The sequence below is a fragment of the Toxorhynchites rutilus genome, chromosome 3 (assembly GCF_029784135.1).
Source record: "Toxorhynchites rutilus septentrionalis strain SRP chromosome 3, ASM2978413v1, whole genome shotgun sequence".
In the NCBI taxonomy this organism is placed as follows: Eukaryota; Metazoa; Arthropoda; class Insecta; order Diptera; family Culicidae; genus Toxorhynchites; species Toxorhynchites rutilus.
This window is the reverse complement of record NC_073746.1, coordinates 276,437,220-276,461,202: the sequence shown is the minus strand read 5'-3', so window position 1 is coordinate 276,461,202 and position 23,983 is coordinate 276,437,220. Positions and strand designations below refer to the sequence as shown.

The following is a 23,983-nucleotide window of genomic DNA, read 5'->3' as shown; positions in this document are numbered from 1 at the left end:
TTCACAAAGAAGCTCGATGTATGGGTGCCACACACGTTGACGCAAAAAAACATCTTTGACCGTATCGACGCATGTGAATCGCTGCTGAATCGCAACAAAATCGACCCGTTTCTGAAGCGGATGGTGACTGGCGATGAAAAGTGGGTCACTTACGACAACGTGAAGCACAAACGGTCGTGGTCGAAGCCCGCTGAAGCGGCTCAGACGGTGGCCAAGCCCTCATTAACGGCCAGGAAGGTTCTGCTGTGTGTTTGGTGGGATTGTCAAGGAATAATCTGTTATGAGCTGCTTCCCTATGGCCAAACGCTCAATTCGGACCTGTACTGCCAACAACTGGACCGCTTGAAGGTAGCACTCATGAAGAAGAGGCCATCTTTGATAAACAGAGACCGCATTGTCTTCCATCAGGACAACGCCAGGCCACACACTTCTTTGGTGACGCGCCAGAAGCTCCGGGAGCTTGGATGGGAGGTTCTTTTACATCCGCCGTATAGTCCGGACCTTGCACCATGTGACTACCACCTGTTTTTGTCCATGGCGAACGAGCTAGGTAGTCAGAAGTTAGCCACAAAAGAGGCCTGTGAAAATTGGCCATCCGAGTTTTTTGCCAATAAGGAAGCGAGCTTCTATAACAGGGGTATTATGAAGTTGGCATGATTGTAACTAATTTCATGAACAAATGAAAATTCAAAAAAAATACCGCAGGACTTTTTTGACAGCCTAATATTTTAAAGAAATAAATGTGTTCAACTCGATGCCAAGACATATTAAATGCGCAACAACACTTACAGAATTTAAGAGGTATGTATTTCACACGTAAAAGCTGTGTTTTATTAACAGCGGAACGATTTTTTTTAAATTTTTATAGCGAAGATTCTCACTGACGAAGTTTTATACGAACGGATAATTTTATGTGAACAATTTTTTTGCAGTTTGTTTTCAATGTTTTCAATGAACCTGACGAAGTTTATTCTGAACGGATTATATTATGTAGATATTAAATTTTTTAAATCATCTTTTTTTTTAATTTGTATTGATCCCTATTATGTCTGTCATGATCTTGGTGATGATGGACTATTTTTATTTTTATTTTGCCGTTTGAACGTCGCGCGTGACACAGATATAAAGGATATTAAATTGAATGTTTTTTTTTACGTACTGGTCTACAAATTTTTGGTAAAGGAAATTTTCTCGATTTCTCTGAATGAGGATATTCATCCAATCCAAACCAAAGCTGGCGGTTAGACTTGTGCTCTGGTGGAACACTTGGCTGCAACAGCCTCGTCGAGACCATATCGGCTCTGTGGCGGACATGACTGAGTATTGGTTTGTGTTTTGAAATTGCAATTTTTTAAACTTATGTCTGTAAATAAAATCAGTTCGTTTCTTTGTGTTTGCTAAACTGATTTCAATGTTGAGAATAAAAATTATCGTTTAGATAACTCGTTTGCTCAAACCTCTATAGGGGAAGGAGGCGGGACCATCATCATCATCATCACAAGGCATGCGCTTGGGAATCTACAACATTAACCCGGAAGTAGCTATTTTCCGCACGTAATATTCACCCGAAAATTACACAATTCAAATATACGACACTGCGTTTCATAACTATAGAACCACTTCATTTTTCTGAGTTTCCAGAGATATGTAAGAATTCGGTTGAATTGAAGTATATACAGGGTCTTTCAGATTGAACGCTCACACAAAAAAATCTAATAGCTCCTCATTCGATGGTAACACTGCATTCCCCACTTCGGGACGAAACTATTCGGCTACTCATTCAGTCTGATCGGATGGTTTTTAGTGTCAAGATGTACAATTTACAAGAACGTATATTTTTAGTGAAATTATATTGCTCGAGCAACCGAAGCCTTAATGAAACTTTGTCCTCTTATAGTAAGAATTTCAACATTTCTCGTCGTCGATTACTTCCTCTGGGGGTACGTGAAGGACCGTTGCTATTTTAATAAGTCACAAAATTTGGAGGAACTCAAAGAAGAAATAACTTGGATTTTCAACAGCATCGAAGTCGTAATGTAAGAGTTGTGCATGAAGAATTTTGTTCACCTTTTAAAACGCGTTATCGAAAAAAGGGGTGGTCACATCGAAAATGTCCTGAAATAAGTTTTATTTTCGTTTTCTAAAAATAAAAATTGGTTCACTTTTGTAGAAGCTATTAAAGATTGTTGCATGAGCGTTTAATCTAGAAGAGTGTAGAAGTACAGTGCTGATATTAACAACCCCAAGCGTCATACCAACATCTGGTCGAGTTGGCGCGAAATCCGTCTATATTGAGTTGTACGGCTACTGTTAAAAGTAAAATCAATGTATGATAGGTGCGGTAGTTAGCATTGGCACCATTCTCATAAGTACAATGTTATCAGTTTTGACACTAATCCATTTATACTCTGCCAAAACTGATGCATGCCAAAAGTGAAACATTTTCTAACTAACTATACAACACTACCACACTCTACTCATTCACGTAGCTTCTGCATTACTCCAGACCATTTGGCTTCAATACTTTGGTTAGTTTTATCCTAATTTATATGTGGGTTTTTCTTTGGAACTCACCTTTTGTGCCAAAACACTGCCAAACAAGATTCACAAATTCGCATTGTATCATCCAACGGATGGGTATATCGCGGTAAACGTATTTTCTCTATTACTGTTGACGTTAACCGACGTAATTTATTACGGTTACTCTTGTGGCTGTTAATGCCAGCAGTGCATTTGTAATCTTTGCAAATCCTGGAGATCACGGCTAGACTCATGTTGCTAAATAATGTCACACTTTTGTTTGTTGAATTCTGATGATTACGCAGTAGCAAAATAATGCTATTTCTTTTCCGCCACTTTACATTTGCTGTTGGTCACGACTGGTAAAATACAAACAACTGCGGAGCCATTTTTTTCATCCTTTAAGTATCTATACAAACCATTTATTATTATCATATCTACAGTGACTTACAGTGACTCTTAACAGATACCTGAATCTACAACAACTATTCGATTCCAGACCGACTTATCAAGAGATTTTTGGCAGATGGCTATTGTTTGAGAGCTGCTGTTGCTCTCTGAATTGAAACATATTGTATTTGACTACAAAAACATGTTGAAACTGTACTTTAGCATCCAAGGGTCACCATAAGTCCATTTCTACCTGTTATTGATTTTTTCTATAACTGTGCACCCAAAAAAAAGAATAGAAAATTTTCGAAAAAAAACTTGAAAAAGTTGTTGTTAGAAAAACTTTTTTGCCTTAAATACACTGCGTTTCACAACTATAGAACCACTCTTTTTTTTGAGTTTCCAGAGATATGTAAGAAATCTGTTGAATTGAAGTATATAGTGGAGGACATAACAACTATCTTCATTTAAAAGACTGGACATTTGAACTTTATTGTTGTGTTCAGGCGCGAAACATTCAAAAAACGAAAATTTCAGTGTTTCATAACTATAGAACCAGTTGGAAAAACTCTCACTCTCAAACTTCTCAATCAGTTCAAATAACCCATTCGGAGTGGTTTTGACCAAGCTGCGCCATGTTGTAGTTTATTTCTCGTTCAATACAGAGGATACTGTTCGTTGAAGCTCTTCAAATCACTCATACTACTCATACTGTTGCATCTACTATTCGTACGATCACTCCTCATAAGTTCTTGATAGGATTTTGATCTGGTAAACAAGTTGAACAGTTCAGAATCTGAAGCCCCTGTTCAATAAACCATGTCTTGACTTTCCGGATATTACAAATGGATGCCAAATTACCCAATTATCACGGTGTTTTTGATCCAAAAACAGAAGTAAACGATTGTGAAGAACCTAATTGCACTTCTGACTGTACATTGGTGTTGACGAAAAGCTATCTGAACCAGGCCTTCGGTTCGAATAACTCGAGAATTAATCAGGCAAATTGAACCAAAATTTGCATATGGAGGTTTTAGGAAGCAATAAATGTTTCTATGATGGTATGACACTCCTCCCTCCTCTGGAATGGAGAGGGGGTCCCATAAAAATAATACACATATTTCAACCAAACATGAAAATTGAAAATTTTCGGAAAACTCTGAAGGAAAATGGGAAAATTCGGAAAATTCTATTCACTGATGTTTTACAATTACATATTGACAAGCGTTTTTAGCCCATTTGATGTTTACGCTAACGAAATTAATTTTCGTTCGAAAATGGAAATGGATTTTAATGTGATAAAACGCACTCTTATATCGTCTTCTATCTATATAAATAAAAATGGATCGCCGAATGTGTTGATAAGAGCAAAACTCGAGAGAGGAATTGTCCGATTTAGGCTGTCTTTATTCTATCATATTTTCTGTATAAAACATTTATTCCATGTAACGGAGAAACATGTTATTTGCAAGTGGTTGAAAAATCTTGAACGAGAATTGTGTCTGAAAATAATCTGATATTATAATGACGAGTTTTGGTAGAAGTACTAGGAATTTATAGTAAAAGGTAATTTTAAAGGGTAGATTAGAAGATGAATCAATGAACAATTCTGCGATTCGACTCATGAACAGCGCTTAGTAAGAAAACGTGGATGTGATAACGAAAAATAAATTTTGGGTGGGACGAAGTTTGCCGGGTCAGCTAGTATATTATAAAAAAAATCCCCGAAACTGTAACTTTTAAAAAATAACCATAAGCCACATTCTTCCTAAAGTGCATTTCTCCCACAAGTGTGTATATGTATGATCATTGTATTTAGCGAAACACTATATCTAAGTCAAACATTTGTATTTTTCTTTTGCACGTATGAATATAACAACGAATAATATATGAATCCGTTCAATTTGGTGACTAAAAGGACTAAAATCAAATAAGAATAGTCCAGTAATGGTCTTATACATTATATTCAATAAATATTTCACGCCACTAACATTAATTCAGACATTTCATTGAACAATATCCTAAAATAGGAAAAGGTCACTTGTCCAAAAAAGTTACTCCTATACTCGCGTTGGAGTCTCAGACTAAAAATGTTAAAAAAGCAACACACGTCCTCTTCGTACCAACACATTCATTGATGATTACGGGGTACGCAGGGTTCTCGGAAAGTTTGAAAAATGTTCAAAATGTAGAACGAATTTCATCCATTTTTAATTAAAGAATGTATTGGTCTTTAATATTTATTCAACGTATCCACGTGGACCCCATTTTTTTAGTCTCATCAATGCCCTAGATTAATAAGAAAGGAGTGAGATAACTGTTAACTGCTACTTGCCTAATTATTTTTTAGCTTTTAGTACATTGTCTGTATTACTATTATGTTCAATCACAATGAGACTGTTTAGGTTAAAAAGTTTATTTACTTGTTTTATTTTCTAGTTTTTGGGACATTATCTGTATCATAAGTATATTTGTCTACAATAAAACCACTCAACATTTTTTTTAATTTTTATTTCTTACATTTTTTCGAAATGTTTTCATGATGTACTGTATTCTATTACTCAAATCATTTCATTTAATTCATAATGAGCGTATTACAAAAAAAAAAAAAATACATAGACGACCAGTTTGTGGCCGCGACCATTTTGGATTTATGCTGTTCATAATGTAGTGTGTTCTCTAAGTCAAGTCCGTTCGTTTGTTTCATATATTCCAATTAACTTTTTTTTAGATGTGTTTCATATTTCAGATCAATCAGTCAACAGGAAGGGAGTCAAATTTCTATTATTGTGGGACAGCGCTACAGACAAACATGTTACAGGTAAAGCTAAATAAAACCGTTTGAAAATTATGATCCTCTAATGAACCGGTTCGATTTCTCCTAAAAAATGTGAATAAAAATTTTACAAAGCAATCAAATGCAAAGCCGTAATATCATAAAGAAATTGGAGAAAGAAGCATTGCACATGTAGAAAACAAATTAATGCCATTTACGTTAGGTTTGCAATATCAGTGTAGACCACCCTTAATTTGGTCAAATGCCGTTTACATTGAAACCTGTGAACGTACCCCTTTGTTTTGTTCAAGGCGCCTAGAAGTATATCCTAAGGTGAGGCCGTTTGTTTGTTAGGGGAGCGGTATATGAAAACAGTACGGAAGAAAGCAGAAGGAGAATTATTTGCTTGTAGCGTGAAAGAGACAGACTGATCACGAGCGAGCTTGGGCACAAGCGTTTTGTGTTTTGTTTAGAAACAAAACACAGTAGACTTACAATATGGCTGAAGAGTGGTTTTAGCAAGTTGGCCCACCTTAGGATATACTTCTAGGCGCCTTGGTTTTGTTCAAGACTGGTCTATGGTACCAGGTGGGGTCGTTTGGTCAGTCCGTAGGTTAGGGGGGCAGTTTATGAAAACAGTACAGAAGAAAGCGGAAGGGGATTGTTTACCTGAAGTGTGAAAGAGAGAGGTTGATGGCGGATGCGATCTGGCGTAGTGGTAACATCCATAACTCTCACGCAAAGGTAACGAGTTCAATTCTCACTCCCGACATTCTTCCAAAACTGGAAGTAAGAAGTGACAAACCAGCCAAAATGTGTTGAGTCACTATAATAGGGAAGAAAAAAAAAGAAAGGTTGATCACAAGCGTCTGAAACTCTGCATTCTCCCAATGAATTCGGTGCTATCCAACTGATACCAGTACTTTATTCGAAGATAAACGTTTTGCGAACAGAAAAGACGAAACGTTTGCAACGTAAAATGTCGGTTTGAACAGAGTTCACAAACCAAGCGTATTATAATTTCAAGATGGCTGCAGAGTAGTTTTGACAAATTGGCCCACCTTAGAGATATACTTGTAAGCGCCTTGGTTTTGTTTTCATCTGCCGCTTTCCTATTTTTGCAGACAGCAAGCTTGATCTTGTTAAACGTTCTTTTGTTTTGTCGCAGCTCCTCTCGCAATAACTTTTCGTCGATATTACCAAAACTGCCTTCTGATGAATCCTCTGCGCGGAACGGTATGAATGTTTTCTTATTATTCAAAATTATATGAAAATCTCCAGCGGGTTTTTTTTAACATTTCTTATTTTCTTCTATTCAGAGTTCCAGCGGCTCGGAGTGTGAACAATCGACGGACGACATTTGGGACGACACACTCATCATCCGCAACTACGACGAGTCGCTCGCACTGGTCAAGGAGGAAGTTGCCAAGCGTTTGGCCATGAAGACTAACAAGAAAATGCTAGCGAAGGTTAAAGCCGAGCAGAATTCACTGGAACAGGTTACCCCGAACGAAGAAAGTGAAGTCAAACGTGAGGAGGCAGAATCCTCCGGAGTGGAAGGTTCGTCGGCCGAGAAGGGGGCCTATGAGTCGGCAGATAAAACTCTCAAGGTGGGAGATTACTGTCGTGCCACATACGATGATGGTGTGGACTACGAGGCAAAGGTTCTGGCAATTGATAAGAATAACGCACTGATTCGCTACGTCGGATACAACAACGAACAAACGGTATCCTTAGAAGATTTGATTCCGTCCTGGGGGAGGAAGGCACGCCGCAAGCAGCGTGAGGAAGCAGCCGAGCTGGCAGCAGCGGAAGATTCCAACCGGATGGAGATAAGCGATGACGAGGAAAAGCTCACCAAAAAGGCCAGCAAAATAAGAATCAACCTTGACCCGAACTTCCACATGCCGAAACCGAGAGCAAACTCGTCGGTGGCGGCCGGTTTTGGGGCAGGGATGGGCGCATCCTTCATGGTCCCGCCGCCACCTCCGATGCCACCGATGCTGGCAGACGATGATGATCTGGAGTCGGAGAATCTCTCGGCGATGCTGATGTCGTGGTATATGAGCGGTTACTATACCGGTCTCTACCACGGACAGAAGATGTCCCAGAAGCGGTCGCGACCATCCTAATCGGGATGAACTGTTTTGTTTTCCTCCCGAATTATATCTATTAATATTTGATAACTGTGACTTAGCTACGTAAGTAAGTTCCCTAATTTAGTTCTCAAATCAGTTGGATTCAATGAATTTTATGTTTGAACAAATGATTCCTTCTAAGCAATGTTTGCTTTTCAAAAGTTAAATAAAAATAAACGCAGCGGAAATGCTCAAAAGGGTCATTGATTGCCATACTTTCGGTTCCATTCGCGATGTTTCTCAATGAGTGGTAGTGATGCTGGTTGCATCAGGCTGAGGGCACTTTTCAGGTGTTCGATTTGCACTTTGCTTGGTGGCGATTTCTCGGGCGGCGTTGAGTCTAAAAGTGAAATTCTGACACTCCTCCTTTTAAAAATGTTATGAGCACCATCTTACCACTGCTGTGATTTATCTTATTCCTGATCACCATCATTGATGCCTCTTTGCACGCTATCCTAAGCTCATCGCCGGTAAAATTTGTCGTCATTTCAATTAACTCATCGATCTGCTTTTGAGTCCACTCGAGCGAAACTGGCAGTAAATCGTTCATTATTGCTTTTCTTCCGACGCGATCCGGTACATCAATCAAAACCTTCTTCTCAAACCGCCTGAGGAAAGCCGGGTCAATTTCCCATGGAATGTTGGTGCTACCCAGAAGGAACACCCTCTCGTCATCTGATCCACTGTCGAGACCATCGATCAGAGCCAGAAATTCATTTTTAAATCTCTTGGAAGCCTCGTGTTCACCGATGGAATCACGCCGGGACGCTAGGCCATCAAACTCGTCAATGAAGATGATCGAGGGGGCATAGAACCGCGCCAAGTCGTACAGCACACGGATAAGCTTCTCCGATTCGCCACGCCATTTGGATATCAGCGAGCTGGCGGTGGCGTTGAAAAATGTGCTTGATTCTCGTGTTTCCGAGCAGAGGGCACGCGCGAGCATTGTTTTCCCCGTTCCAGGTGGACCGTGCAGCAGAATACAGCGCCAAGGCTTGGTAAGTCCCACAAACAACTCTGGAAACTTGAGTGGCGTTATAACGCTTTCTTGCAGGAGCTTGATGGCCACATCTAGTCCCTTGACCTGGTTCAACTGTTGGTGAAGATTCTTTCTAATAAGGTCTCTAGAAAAAAAAACATCATCGGATGGCAAACATTCAAATGCTTCATCGTGCAAACCTGCAAACAATATCCGCCAGTTCCTTCCATTCGCTGGAATAATTCTCGTGCAAATGGATAAGCGGCCTCATACTAGGGTTGCTCAAAGAAGCAACTTCTCGCCGTTTTGTCGTGTCTTCGCTGACTTCCTTCCCTGGATTGGCTGCCGTTGCTTGATTCGGATCAATCAGCTGTGTAACCATTAGATTAGCTCCCAAACTACTGGCGTCATTATCGGTTTCGGGTTCCCCACGTGGTGATAGTGTTGGCGGTTTAGCTACTGTTGAGTTTGAGGTTCGCTTTTTGCAACCCGATTGCTTACGCTGCGGTAAAACCGGAGTCGATTGCACGGTAAAGTTGTCGTTTTTCTTCACCACTTTTGGTTGTTTGCCAAATTTCAGGAAATAGTAGCTGCAAAATTCCTGATAAATTGTATCCAGATCGATATTATCGCAGACTTCAAATTCCTCGGTTAGATGTGCTTCATCCAGGAGGGCTTGACGCGATTGGCGGAGTCCCATTAAGGAAAAATAATGCGAGATTAGATATAGAACATTTCGACGGCGCTCGTAAAGGGACCGCTTGTCTTGCTGGAAAATGGCACAGGAATTTCGATTGTAAGAAACAGTTAAATCAATCAATCGATCATTACCTCGAAGGACATTTTAAAAAGGCACACGCAACACAACCTTCGGAAATAAATACAACTGGTCCACGCTCGAATCCACTGCTGTTGACTGCCGAAATTGAAATCATCAATCGTCATAAATAAAAGAATAAAATTGTTTGCTTGAAATGATATCGAAGGAGGCTTCGCGGTTTCTTCGCCGAAAACACGTGCTCGCCACGTAGACATGGTAACGGCGTGTAGCAACGGCTTACATTGTTTCGTTGCTTCCGATTTCGGTGTAGGGTGGCTGTCGTATCCTCGAATTATATCGTGGTATGTATTATATTGCACATATCTATTAAACTTTTGCGACTCTTATTCTTCTTCTTATTTTTGGCTTTAGGAGGGTTTAAACTTTTCAGTTTATTTGCCTCTAGAAAAGAATTTTTGCAACCCTGTATCTGCTCTAAGCCACCAAACCGTTTTTACCGTTCCCGTGTTATGTTTTTTGACGTAGGACTACGTTTTTCGTTTTTATATAGAGGGGTAACTCTACGAAAAATGTAACGAAAAATTAAGAGACTTGAAAAGCATATTACGTTAAATCGTTATTGCGATATATGGTCGGGGTTCTTCCAGAATGAACCAGGCACCAAAAACATTATTTTGGAATATTTTAATTTGAAGTTTGGGCTCCCGCTAATTGAGCGTGGCTGATCAAATCTATTATTTTATCGCTCACGTGTTACAAGCAGGATGTCTTTAAAGCACTGATACTATGAACGTCTGTAAAATAACACATAAATATTGAAAAACCGACTTTTAGTTTTGGTATGCATGCACTCAGTTCACTTTGGCAGAATAAAAATTAAAGAATATTGTTTTCAGTTGGATGTAATCTGAATGGTTACTAAAATAATTCGTCGCTGATCAGGTGGTAATCATTATCAACATTGTTTTGATAATCGTGAACCAGCTTCATTAAGAATTCATGGTTTACAGAAGGCACATATTTCATCAGATGTTGAATGTCGTTGTACTTCGCACGAAAAATGCTGTGCCCATTTAGATGTAAATGTTCCATTTTGGTTTGACTAAAATAGGTGACGGGCCTCCTAATTTCTTCCTCAAGTCTAACTCAAAAAATGGATCATCTGGGCCGTGACTATACTGAAACATAAGTATTCCGGGTTTCGATTTCACCACAAGAATGACTTTCATACTCAGCCAGTTCACATTGTCTTTGTTCTTATCCTTTTTTCTATTAGTAATTAATTTTTGCAACGCTTCAGTGGAGTAAAAATCGTCGCTTGTTATTTTAGTGCCAACAAACTTTTCCTTTCTTTGCTCATAAGATGATACAACTTCTTCCACTGATCTGGATCGGAAACCCTCCTCCGTTGAACTATTGAAGCACGAGTTGATTTGGCAATACATGTTGTTTGTGTTTCCCACGATGTTTTTTTCCGTAAAACTGTTTGAAATGTGACAAACGTTCCTCAAAAGACATATTGTTATAACAATTTTTTGGACAACCACAGACGTAATCGGCTTGAATCTTCTTATCCGCAACTACCGCTCCTCGTAACAGTTCGGCCGAAAAGTTTATAAGGTAACACATTCAAACTTTTTTTTTTGCAAAATTAAATTTTATTATACAACATAATTGTCTCCGAGGGCGATACAACGATTATAGCGATCTTGCAACCTTTCGATACCTTTTTTATAGCACTCTTACGGTTTTTCCTCAAAATAGGTCTCAGTTTGGGTAATCACTTCATCATCGGTCTTAAATTTCTTGCCAGCGAGCGTTCTCTTCAGGTCTGCGAACAGAAAATAGTCGCTGGGGGCCAGATCTGGAGAATACGGTGGATGCGGATGTAATTCGAAACCAAGTCATGCAATTTTGCCATCGATACACGAAATTCGGATTTTTCAATTTTTTTCACAATAACAAAAGTTGCTTCACTCTCATTGCTGTAACTCACGAACCAATTGACCGATTGCCGTCAAATTTTGACACGTATCCATTGAAAGATGGTGCTTTGTGATAGTCAAGTAGATTTTTGCAACTGTTATGTTGATGTATGATTTGCCTGCATTTCTATTACGCCTACGTGTTTTTTTCTTACAAAATTGAGGCTCAGCATGCTTATGTTTTTTGAGACACGGCGGCGCATCTACGTTCTCCTGATGAAAATTCGAGATTTGTTCATTTGTTTCATTTCTTTCCTGTTCTTAAATGTTACGATCGAAGATAATTAAAACAAAATATTCAGCCAGAGTGAACCAAGTCAAAAAATGTCACCTAGAGTATAATTGCCTCTTAAATTTCTGTCCTCCATAACCAACTCTTTCTCAATAACATCCTCCTTTTCATGATGTGAGCCCACATCTTTGTTAATTTCGGATTCAAAAACATTAATAAAGTGAAAAACAAAATTTTGTAGCTGCTAGGCACGCAGAACTTCATTATATTTGCAGCCAGAGCGAACCAAGTACATGCTAACTATTACAGGTCAGACTCAATTATCCGGAGCTAGGTAGTGCGGACTGAATCAAAACGGCTGTCAAAAAAGATCCAATTGAAATGTCAAAAGAGATCCAACGATCAGCAGTGTTATTTTTCTTATGATAATCAACACTATAAAAGAGGTATTGATGTCAAGGGCAAAAACAATTAAAATTATAAAATGAACGAGCTACATTTTTCCGTCAATTGTTTAATTAACCATTGCATCTCTGAAAGAGCATCTCAGCCTTTCACTGAGCAACGCATTTTTAATGTCCCCTCTCTTTATAATAAAAACAAATAAAAACAAACGAAGTCAGAGTCACGTAAATGTTTACTCCTGCGATTTGAAAATATTCGATAAAATGTGGAAGGAAGAGATGCCAGATGATTTTAGAAAAAAAAAGTCTGTAAAAACATGTGAATGTCTGTTAAAAATGTGGAAAAGTCTGTAAAAGTGTGCAGATCTATAGAAATGTCTTTTAACGTTAATTTTCACATATTCATTAATACTTTGTACATCGCGATGCACGTAAGATTGTATTTTGTATATATATACAGCCATGCCAAACCAATATAGCGGTTCTCAGATCTTCGTCAAAAGTGGTAATTTTGTTCTTTATCGCAAAACATTAAACTCGTATTTTTTTATTTTTTCATTAGGGTGCCCATTTCCATTTTATGGTGATCCAAAAAATCATTTTTTTCCACTTTTTCCCAAAATGACTTTTTTTTTTTAAATTATAACTTTCGAACCACTTAACCGATTTAGATGATCGACATATCAAATTCAAGCCAATGAGCTTTAATTGAGAAATATTGAACTTGCAGATAATATAGATCCTATTTTCGCAATTATTGATTGTAGTCGTTTTTTAATGTATTCATGGCTTTGGGGGCGCTTTTTTTCTATATTTTTTCTTGAAAGCTGAAAATTTTTACATAAAATATCTCGATATCGAAGATGCTATTTTTTTCGTTTTTGAAATATGATTTTTCAAAACTAATCGATGGTTCGAAAACTATTTTTCCCCATTTTTCCCACTACAAAAAGTCATAACTTTTGAACTATTGGACCGATTCCTATCATCGACATATCAAATTGAAGCTTACGAGTTATTTTTCTATGAAAAAAAATTACTTTTGCGAAAAAAAATAATTTTTTATTTTTGTAATTATTGATTCAGTTAGTTTTTCATAGTTTTCTCGGTTAAAGATAGGAGCGCTATATTTTTTTTATATTTTTCATGGAAAGCTGAGGATTATTTACCTAACATATCTAGATATCAGAGATGCTATAATTATCGTTTTTAAGTTATAACTTTGTAAATTTAACATGTTTTAAGTCTTCGATCAATATTCATATGTGACTAAACTAGACCTATGCTACTAGAATCCAAACTTCCCGCAAGTGTGATATTTTTTCCAATTTTGCTTATTGGCTTCCATTTAATATATCGATCATCTAAATCGGTTCAGTAGTTAAATTGTTATGATTTTTTGAAGAATGTGATTTTTGGACAAAGGGGGAAAAATGATTTTTCGAACCACCGGTTAACTTTGAAAAATCATATCTAAAAAACGAAAAAAATTGCATCTCTGATATCGATATATGTTATGTAAAAAATCCTCAGCTTTCAAGAAAAAATATAAAAAAATATAGTGCCCTCTAGTCCAAAGTCATAAAAAAAATAAAAATACGACTACAATCAATAATTACAAAAATATAATTATTTTTTTCGCAAGTTAAATATTTTTTAATAAAAGGCTAGGTCATTACCCAGCAAACATTAAGTCGTATGAATAGCTATGATTGGAGGCGATATACATACAACCAAGACACATTTGTATGATATATGATGCACATAACTAGCATATACACGCAAAAGTGGAGGCGATATACGTATATGCCATATTTTGTACGCATATAAAGCCGTACATAACGATATGCGATGCTTTTTGGACTGATATGTGATTTGATCCAACAATGTTACCACTCAATCCATCGATGACATGGAAAATCGTGTTTTTGTATTTTATGCGAGTTTAGATATACATGATCGATATTTTGATTGATATTTTATGCGATTGTGATTTGATACGAATTTATATGTAACTTATCATGTGCAAAGTTATACGATTTAATGTTTGCTGGGTAGTTTCAATTTTATATGTCGATCATCTAAATCAGTTCAATGATTCAAAAGTTATTAATTTTCATTTGTCATTTTTGGGAATAAGTGGAAAAAGAAAGATTTTTCGGACCACTTAATAACTTATGTGTTGTAAGTGTGTTTAAATGTTTCAACGATCTACACATACATACGCGTTGTTAATTTTTATAAAAATCAGTATTTCTTCGTTGATATATTGGATATCCACCGAGGCTTGCGGTCTTGTCGTTGATGAAATTTATAAGAAAATGCAGTGTATATTTTCCATCCGCCATGCAAGGCTATACAAGTTTTAGATCACCACACGGCCATGAACCATGTCTGTGGTAACAATATCGAACAGTAACCCATATTTCGTCATAAGCAGACCCGAGAGCGAATGTAAGTTGTTGAAAATAGAATGAAAATTTTTATTCGATGTTGTTTAAATACTTAGAAGACATAGTCCTGACCCTAACTTAACAATTTTTCAATAAATCTCCTTGCATTTCAGCAAAACAATCTTATCTAGAACAGAAAATAATTATCAGAGACAATTTTCGTTCAAGATTTTTCCTTACCTGCAGAGAATGCAATTTTTCATTAATTGTGAATAACCGTATCCTCTCTCTCGTCTGCAATGATGTCAGGGCAAAAGTACAGGTTCCAAACTTCATACACACCAGATGGGCCAACCAGAAAGACTGCCGGGCCGCAGGTTGAGTATCGCTGGTCTAACGTCATGTGTATTGATATAAACTAAATATTATAACTTTTCTGTATTAAAACTATGGAAAAATGTCATATGGTGAGTCGAATATCTTTGATGTATGAATATTTTTCAAAAACCTGTGAAATATTGTTATATCCAAAAAGTCTACAACAAAAATAAAAAGTGTTTTACACATATGTCTGTTAATTTGCAAACATATTTGTAAATCTGGCATCACTGGTGGTCTGAGAATTTATTGCAAGAAATCGCTTGAAAACATGCATGAATTTGCTTGAAAATGAAGTGGATTGTGTCCGCACCACTTAGATCCGGAGGCTCGATAATCCGGGATTCGATTATCCGGAGTATTTTATTTTTGATTTTCGGAAATTTTGAATAATTTGTATAATAATTCTATATTGAATAACTAATATGGGTATCAAAAGAAAGGGCTTCACTAGTAGAATGCAGTTATTTATGAAAAATGCAAATCCAAGATGGCGGCCACTACAAAATGGCGGATTGCTTATTTTTTCAGAACTTCATCAATATAGGTATCAAATAAAAAGGCTTGACTAGTAGAACACAGTTATTTATGGAAAATGCCCAAAAATGTATCAAAAGAAAGTTCTCGACTAGTGGAACATAGCAGATAATGAAAAATCCAATTTCAATATACCCACAGTCCTCAAACAACTAATTACTTTTTGAATGGTTTCATTCAGCTTGTCCTGTTTCTATGTATGTTTGAATGTTTGTTGGGTTGTCCCACTTTAATAGAAAATTTATCTCGTTCCTGTTGAATGATTGATCTGAAATTTGGAACATACATTTAATTCTACTGTCATTATAAAACTGCGTATTCCATGATCTTGAAAAATTCAATTTGGCCGCCGCAAAAAATAGACTATGAACAACATAAATTCGAAAAGTTCGCCGCCACAAAATGGTCGACTATATATTTTTTGCAATTCTATCAATATTGGTATCAAATGAAATGATTTGACTAATAGAATACAGTACAGGTCGGACTCGATTATATACAGACTCGATTATATGTGATTCGATTATATACAATTTATTATATTATTATTATTCAGTTTGGAATTTTTTTTATATTTAAAATATGACTTAATTCATGAAGAAATGTAACCTATCAACGTTAAGGTGAAGTTCAAGTGGCTATTACATGTACAGTGGGGTAAAAATCGTGATTTTTGAAGATTTTGCTTGAATTTTCTCCAGGAATTGTCTATATCGATATTGCCGCCAAATTAAGAAAGATAGAAGTTGTGCGTCAAAGAACAAATTGTGGAGTGGTTAAAGAACTTCATTTTAATTGATCGAAACAATCTAGTTTAATATAAATTTTTAGGATAAAATTAATAATAACACATTAAAAATTATTAACTTTTAAGCGTTTCACTTCCAAAATGTTATTGAAATTCACTAATTTAGTTTTTCCACTACTGTAATTTTCTCATCTTTTAAATGAAAGCACCGGAATCGTCTTCCGTAGCGTACTTTGTAATGTAGAGCCAGTATGAAGCAACAGAGTCCGAAACAAAAAAAAAGTTCTATAACTCTGTCATTGTTGAAATTCGAGCATATGCGTAGGAGGATTAGGTAGGAGGATCAAATATGATCGTCTATCACCTCCTGAGAGAATCTGGATAAATTAATTTTTTTCATGTGAGAAAGATGTTTTCTGACTTTAAGGGGATGAATCAAAATCAAATTCCTCTTTTATGTTCAAAAAACGAAATATACATGCAAAAAAAAACAAATAAAGAAAAAAAATTGTTTTGACTCGAATATCCGGAGTGAAAAAAAATCAATACTCCGGATAATCGAGTCCGACCTGTAATATAGTTTTATCACACAACGTAATAGTATTTTGTAACGGCTCTTGAGTAATTTAATAAATAGTATATACATATATTGACTTACTTTTGCTGTTTTTGGCAAAATAATATCTTAACCCTCCTATACTCGCGTGCAAAATCATAACACGTATACTCGCGCACGGTGTCACAGACCAAAAGTTGAGCTTCTCTTTAATATTACTATTGTGTATTTTTTAGGCTTCATTGGTATTTATTTGAAGAATAGGGTGTAATTAAATGAAAAAAACTCCAGAAAATATGTTCTCTTGGTTTGCATTCACTTTTAATAGTCATCTAGTTCAGCCTCCTCAAAACAGAGTAATTTTCGATACTCCAACACAAATAATGAAATTCTACCTTTTTCCTGTTATTGATTGAAAGAAAGCAACTGAATATAATTCTCGAAAGTATAAAGAGCAATAAAATAACATAAAAACGTCTTAATCGATTGTGGTTTCATTGGTGTAAGAATCAGAACATACCATAACTGCATGCTCGAGAAAAACATATTTGTACATTTCATGCAGTTGTAGCTTGTTTTCGGATCTTTTATGGAAGAGAAGAATGTATAACGACCTTCTAGACAATTACCAGATGGTAAAGGTTTTGGAATATAAAGTTTGTTTATTTATAATATTTTTTGTCTCTGTATTCTTGGTAAACTAAGAATTAACGCATTTTTTTAGATGGGACATAAAAAGATGATATAAAGGATTTCTTGAAACTTTCTTGTTTCTTGTTTTCGGATCTTTTATGGAAGAGAAGAATGTATAACGACCTTCTAGACAATTACCAGATGGTAAAGGTTTTGGAATATAAAGTTTGTTTATTTATAATATTTTTTGTCTCTGTATTCTTGGTAAACTAAGAATTAACGCATTTTTTTAGATGGGACATAAAAAGATGATATAAAGGATTTCTTGAAACTTTCTTTTCTTTTTCTTGTTACCTTTTCGATATTGTTCATTATAAAAAAAATATCCCCGAAACAGTAACTGTAAAAAATAACCATAAGCCATCGATTAGTTTATAGTTTACTGTTTACAATTCTTACACAAGTGCAATTCTTTCACACGTGTGTGTATGTGTGACCATTGTATTTAGCGAAAACTATATGAAAATCAAACATTTCTATTTAGCTTTTGCACGTATGAATCTAACGACGAAAAGTTATAACTGAATCCACGAGTATAGGAGTGTTAATAAATGGAATTTATTTTTAAATTAAATTAAATTTAAAATGTTAATGCTTAGTTCATTATGGCTGAACGCAATTTTGAAAAATGCGGATCAGCCCTCTTAACAAGATTTTACACTTCAGGGTAGCAATCTGACTATCTTACTTACCAGATCTCGACGACATCTGTTTCCAAGAGCTTTCCGAAACAAGAACATCTGACAAAGATTCGGATAAATAGGAAAACTGCCTTTTTGAAGAAAGCGATCACTATAGTCCGATGCCATGTTGTTGGTTTATGGTTCGCTCTGGTTGATTGCAATTTCGTCTTTTTCGCATCCTGCTATACAGAACTTTCGTTTTGGAGCCGTTGTCAACTGTCCGAAGGACATGGTTATCGCGTTGAGTGCCACGCTGTTTTGTGGCGACTTTCCCGTCAGGCCGCGCGCGCCGGTATCGTGTAGGGGAGATGGGGGTAAGACGGACATGTTAAGGAAAACTTCAATTGTATCTTTGGAAACTAATGTTTTCAAAAATTTAAAAGTTCAATATATTGGTTTTGAAATAACTGGCCTAATGTTTTATAAAAATGTGTTTTCCATGTTTTTTCCCGAAATTAAAACAAGCCGAAAAGTACAACATTTTTATCGGTGCGGGTATAATGGACATGTAGTGGGGGGGATATGGACAGGTTCATAATATACGAAGCGTAGAGGTTTATCGCTCGCGAGAGGAATGATTTCACTCTCTCCCAGTGTTTGTGCGCTCAGTAACAGAAATAAAACAAAAAGAGAAAGCAATATAAAAAAGAGTTCAATCCCTTCTTCCCTTCACTTTCCATCATGCATTGGATGTGATTATGGATATGACTGTCCATTTCATCCCCCTAACGATCCCCCCCCCACCCCCAGTGCAATTATTTCAATAATTTAAATTTACCACTTACGAATGAATTTACTTTTCCGTACATACCTAATATCGCTTCTCTGTCAACTCACAAACCGAAATATAACCATCAGCGAATTCAATTTTGCAATTAAACCACTCAAAATGCTTAATACCGAAGCCGCAAGTGTTACATCCACACGCGGAATCATGTTCGATTTTCGGTTTTTGTTCCTCTATTCCACTTTTGATCAGTATTCATTGTCATAGGATGGTTTAAATATTATAGAATAGCATGTAGAAGGGTTTCCCATCAACAGAAATTTGAAATTCATAATGCAACTATACAAATCAACCACCTGTCCATCATATCTCCACTGTCCGTCTTACTCGCGGCTCCCCTACAGCAAATGCGAAGCGCAATATTGGCAAACTATAATTACTATAATTGACTCAATCAAAATGTTTATTTAACACGTTGATTGCCATGTCAGTCACGACCAGAACGGAAAGCTCGATGTCAGTCACCGATGACTGACATAGTACTCAATGTGTTAATAAAAATAATTAAAGTTTTTGGAAAAAAAATCAATTTTTACCTTTATTATCATATTTTATACTGTCAGTCACCGGTGATTGACACGACCTGAACGGAAAGTTCGGTGTCAGTCACGATCTGAACGGAAATCTCGGCGTCAGTTATGGCACTCAACGTGTTAATAAAAATCATTAAAGTTTTCTGGAAAAAAATTATATTTTTACCTTTATTATAATATTTTATACTGTCAGTCACCGGTGACTGACACGGCCTGAACGGAAAGCTCGGTCCGATGACACCGATGACTGACATGGCACTCAACGTGTTAATTTATTGTCGTTTGTCGATTGTCGAGTGGTGTAAGTAACTCAATTTAAAGGTACTTAATTCTTAATTCTATGGTTAGTAAGGTAGAAATCCGATTACTCGCGGTTGACTCGAGTTTAGAAGGGTAATATTTTTAATAAGGAGATTGTAACAATGTTGATGCGTTCTACTGTCTTTTTATCAATCTTGAGCGCGAGCTGTCATTCAATTTGGTTACAGCGTCAATAAGGTGGCTGGATTAAAAGAAAAAAAGAAAAAATATTTTCTGGAGTTTCTTCACTCAATAATATATTTTTCTTTGAATAAATACCAATGACGCCTGAAAATACACAATAGCAATATCACAGAGACGCGCACAGTCCAGAGTACACAAATTACGATTTTTCACGCTAGTAAAGGAGTGTTAAGAACAAGTTATTTTTTATAGACGTTTTTTGATATGGATAATTCTATTTGTCAAAGATAGTGTTGTACGGCAAACAAAATTTCTTGTGCCGAAATGTTGCAAAAATACATTTGGTGACTCAACTATGTCGCAAACATAGGTACATGAATGCTATAAGACATTCAAAGACGGCCGAGAAGAGATGAACAATTTGCTACATCGAGGACGACCATCCACCTCTTCAACTGATGGAAACATCGACAAAACAAAAGGAATGGTGCTCGGAAATTGTCATTTAAGTACTTGAATCAAATATCTCTTACGAGACATATTTTAGTTGAAGTTTTGGACATGAGAAAAATTGCTGCGCGACTAGTGGCAAAAGAGCTCAATTTTCTTCAAAACCGCAATCAAGTGCCTTAAGACATGCTTGAACTATCTGATTATGATCCCACGTTCATCCAAAGCATAATTACTGGCGACGAGACATGGGTGTACGAGTTTGACATGCAAACGAGTCAACAATCATCAGATTGGACCGCTGCAAATGAGTTGGAACCGAAAACACAACGTCAAAGTCGATCAAAAGTGAAGGTAGGGCTGATTGTTATCTTGGTGTTATTATTCATGGTGTTGTCCATTCGGAATTTCTTCCGGAGAGTCAACGGTCACTGATCTTGGCGTTATGAGGCGCTTGAGAGAGAAAATTCGTCACAAACGATCAGATTCGTGGAAGGATAACAATTGGATTTTGCACTACGGTAATGCACCAGCTCATTGATCAAACATTGTGAACGAATTATGACCAAAATTGACACGAATGCGCTTGAACAAGTACCGCACTCTCCATATATCGCCCGGTGTGACTTTTTTCTATTTCCGAAACCCGGACCCGTTGTTTTAGGATTGAACCACTAAAAACGAATTCACTGTGTAAACTGAAGGCAATTCCTGAATACAGTTATAAAAAGTCTTTCGATGACTGGATTGTTGGTTGGAAAAATTATAGCTTCAGATATATATTTAGAAAGGATTGTGATATGACTTTGCAAATGGATAGAAATATGATATAAAATACTATGTTATTGAGTTAAACAAACATTTCTGAAAGACACGTCAGCTTACGCATCCTCAACCGAAACTCTCGGGCTAACAGGGAACAGATATTTGCTTACCAGTAGCTTCATGTGTTCCTTGGTCGCTCTCAGTTCCTCGGAATCGCTATCTGAAGTTGCCCTCAGATCAGAAGCGTGGATCGCCCCTGGAATTGCGTCAGCCAAAGCCATCGGGTTCAGATCGTGGGTGATGCTGATCGGACGGGTAGGGTCCTCTGCACCAAAGGTGAAGTGAGCTTGCTGTATGGCTGGCAATTTTCCTCCGAATCGGTTGTTTGCACGCTGCGTGGAATATTCGAGCGAGTCGTGAGTGATCCAGTCCCCAAACACCCGACGGCACGTTTCCGTGTAGAGATCCAAGCTGATACGATTGCCGAATGGCTGGTGGTCCGAGTCCGTAGTTGTTGGGAACCATCCAAATTCGGTACATTCCTGATACAATGTTTGCCGAATGCCGTACTGATTGAGGGTGGCGTTCCACTCCACTTCTCTGAGTGCATCAATTGTTAAGTCTATATCTAAATTGATACATTCCTCTCCCATGGAGACTTTGCTAGTAAACCATTGGGCGAGAGCATCCAGCGTGCTTGAAGCCTGGCTGTTGGTGATCTCGTCACATACCACGGCGAAATCGGAAACACTGGATATAGAAGAAAAAATATCTGTGTACCTCATTCTTTTCGAATAGGTGCAACCGAAACATACTTTCCATTGACGAGAGTAAAGAGTTCAACCGTCGACATAAGCCCAGCTAAGAAGTATTGCACCTGTAGACTGTCTTCCACATCGATCGGTGTGCAGAGGTTGAATCTCTCCGAGACCACATCAGCAAGTCCCATATCGAGCAAATTTTCGATCACATGGAACGCCACGAAGATATCGTTGTAGCATCTCTGACCGCCGAAATCGATCAACGTTTGTCCCCAGGCCTCAGCAAACTGCTGGAAATTAGGAACGGCATGATGGAATCCACTGGAAGACCACGCCGCATCGGCTAAATGTGGATAGCGCACACGGAACCAGGTGGCTAGCGCACCACCGTATCCCGAACCAGCGACCAAAACATGGGCGTGTTCGTTTCGCAGAACGGCTCCCTTCAAGTACTGAACGAACTCGGCCAAGTCCGCCAGAATTTGGTCGCTATTCAGTAGGTGCAGATTCTCAGTGCTCACGTCACTGCAATCGGAACAGATTAGATTAGAGGATATTACATAATTTCTATTCGTCAAAACCCTACTTGGTCACCCAACTCTGACCGAAGAATCGAGATTCGAAGGCATAAACGGCACCATGCAGTTCCCTGCCCAATTCGTACATTAGCGAGGAATCGTCCACCATGTCGGTACGAATGGGAAGGTTACCACTCAAGAAAATGAGAATCGGACCACCCTCGCGGTAATTATCCGGGGCCGAGTAGTACTGGAGGGTCCATTCGTCCGTGTTTTGTGCGTTGAAGTGGTCCACACGTGTGGTGAAGAAATTCTCCACCACCAACCGTCCACTTGGGTTGGATTTGCCGGATGCTGGCGGTGCTATCGGGCGCTTCGTCAGTATCTGCTGTACGAGCAATGGGTTGATTTCCCCATGCCGCTTGGCTTTGTGAACATTGGCAGCCGCTGCCACGGCCACTAGTGCCAATGTGATGATGATAGCCGATCTCATAGCTTGGTTTCTGGAATAAGGATACGTTGGGTGAGTGTTGTCGAAAATTTGATATGGTTTCCAGCGTCACAATCGTCGTGGATTATAGTAATCATATTTTATCTATTTCAATCAGATAGCGTTGATAACTCTCAGTAATTCTTCCTTCCTCTTGTTTTATTGTTGCGTTTACCTCAGTGAAAATCATGTAATAATTAATATAGACATATATTCGGTCGACCACAAGCACGTAAATAAACCTCAAACTCTCGATAACACTTCGTGCAAAACTTAACCGTTGCCCATTTTCTCTCTGATTGAATCAGCAAACATTCAATATTTCAATATAGAACTATCTTATATGCAAATCGAAGTCTCTGGAATAAAGGCTTAAGTTCAACAATCCATTCAAGAACTACACTACACTGTTTCAAGTAGGAAAATCATTTTAATCGCACACTCCAGGACTCTGGTTTATTCAGATTAGCGGTTGTTTCCAAATTCCAATCGCACTATTAGGAACAAATTCTTACCTGCTTCCAGTCTACCGATTCGAATTGTCGATGACCACGATTCGAAAAAGCCAACTCTTCTATCTACTATCGAATATCGTCTTATATATGGTTGGACATTATTTGCTTATCTATCCGGATGATTAACGCGGATAGCTTTGGTCAAATTTGGTGTGCGGTATTGGCTTATCAGTAGTAGATATTAACGATTAAACGGGTTGCGAAAATAAATTGTAAAAGCTGCAGGATCATCATAAAAGCATAAAGCTTATCGGGATGAATTTTGTTTTCGGAATGCTCATGCTGGGAAATAGAATTACCGGTCACCGTTAGCGTAGTGTTTGTTTTATTGTCTAAATGTATTTCCGTTTTGTTTCTAACAATTTTTATTGCTTTGTTTTTGCCAGTGGTACACCATAGAACAGGAATTCTCAAACTATTTTGAGCATGAGACCCATTTTCCAGAATAAGACTGTAAGGACGTTGCCGACAATTCCTTAGGCCCCTATAGCCAGATTTCTTTAAAAATTCTATCTATTAGTTTTTTT

At 37.4% G+C, this 23,983-nt stretch overlaps 3 protein-coding genes across 3 annotated transcripts; 1 reads left to right on the top strand and 2 right to left on the bottom strand.

Annotated features, from left to right (window-relative positions):
* The first annotated feature begins 6,764 nt into the window (after nucleotides 1-6,764).
* On the top strand, nucleotides 6,765-8,021 carry LOC129777038 (survival motor neuron protein). The gene is made up of 2 exons (XM_055783087.1): nucleotides 6,765-6,922; nucleotides 7,006-8,021. Exons 1-2 carry the CDS (start codon nucleotides 6,902-6,904, stop codon nucleotides 7,816-7,818), a joined length of 834 nt encoding a protein of 277 aa, XP_055639062.1. The 5' UTR covers nucleotides 6,765-6,901; the 3' UTR covers nucleotides 7,819-8,021.
* LOC129774254 (katanin p60 ATPase-containing subunit A-like 2) lies at nucleotides 7,909-11,029 on the bottom strand. The gene is made up of 5 exons (XM_055777973.1): nucleotides 10,816-11,029; nucleotides 9,635-9,909; nucleotides 9,004-9,572; nucleotides 8,221-8,948; nucleotides 7,909-8,164 (listed from the first exon to the last, which is right to left on the bottom strand). Exons 1-5 carry the CDS (start codon nucleotides 11,027-11,029, stop codon nucleotides 8,025-8,027), a joined length of 1,926 nt encoding a protein of 641 aa, XP_055633948.1. The 3' UTR covers nucleotides 7,909-8,024.
* A 10,203-nt stretch (nucleotides 11,030-21,232) lies between these two features.
* On the bottom strand, nucleotides 21,233-23,506 carry LOC129779313 (thymus-specific serine protease-like). Its single transcript, XM_055786719.1, has 4 exons — nucleotides 23,457-23,506; nucleotides 22,520-22,954; nucleotides 21,988-22,458; nucleotides 21,233-21,922 (listed from the first exon to the last, which is right to left on the bottom strand). Exons 2-4 carry the CDS (start codon nucleotides 22,942-22,944, stop codon nucleotides 21,289-21,291), a joined length of 1,530 nt encoding a protein of 509 aa, XP_055642694.1. The 5' UTR covers nucleotides 22,945-22,954; nucleotides 23,457-23,506; the 3' UTR covers nucleotides 21,233-21,288.
* Nucleotides 23,507-23,983: the final 477 nt, after the last annotated feature.

Coding starts and splice junctions, on each gene's coding strand:
- LOC129779313 (XM_055786719.1), bottom strand. CDS start 22,944: ATGAGATCGGCTATCATCATCACATTGGCACTAGTGGCCGTGGCAGCG. Junction 22,459..22,519: donor GGTCAGAGTTGGGTGACCAA/GTAGGGTTTTGA, acceptor TTCCGATTGCAG/TGACGTGAGCACTGAGAATC. Junction 21,923..21,987: donor TTTACTCTCGTCAATGGAAA/GTATGTTTCGGT, acceptor TTCTATATCCAG/TGTTTCCGATTTCGCCGTGG.
- LOC129774254 (XM_055777973.1), bottom strand. CDS start 11,029: ATGTATTGCCAAATCAACTCGTGCTTCAATAGTTCAACGGAGGAGGGT. Junction 9,910..10,815: donor AGACAATGTGAACTGGCTGA/GTATGAAAGTCA, acceptor ATATAATTCGAG/GATACGACAGCCACCCTACA. Junction 8,165..8,220: donor TAAGATAAATCACAGCAGTG/GTAAGATGGTGC, acceptor TTTCACTTTTAG/ACTCAACGCCGCCCGAGAAA.
- LOC129777038 (XM_055783087.1), top strand. CDS start 6,902: ATGAATCCTCTGCGCGGAACG. Junction 6,923..7,005: donor TGAATCCTCTGCGCGGAACG/GTATGAATGTTT, acceptor TCTTCTATTCAG/AGTTCCAGCGGCTCGGAGTG.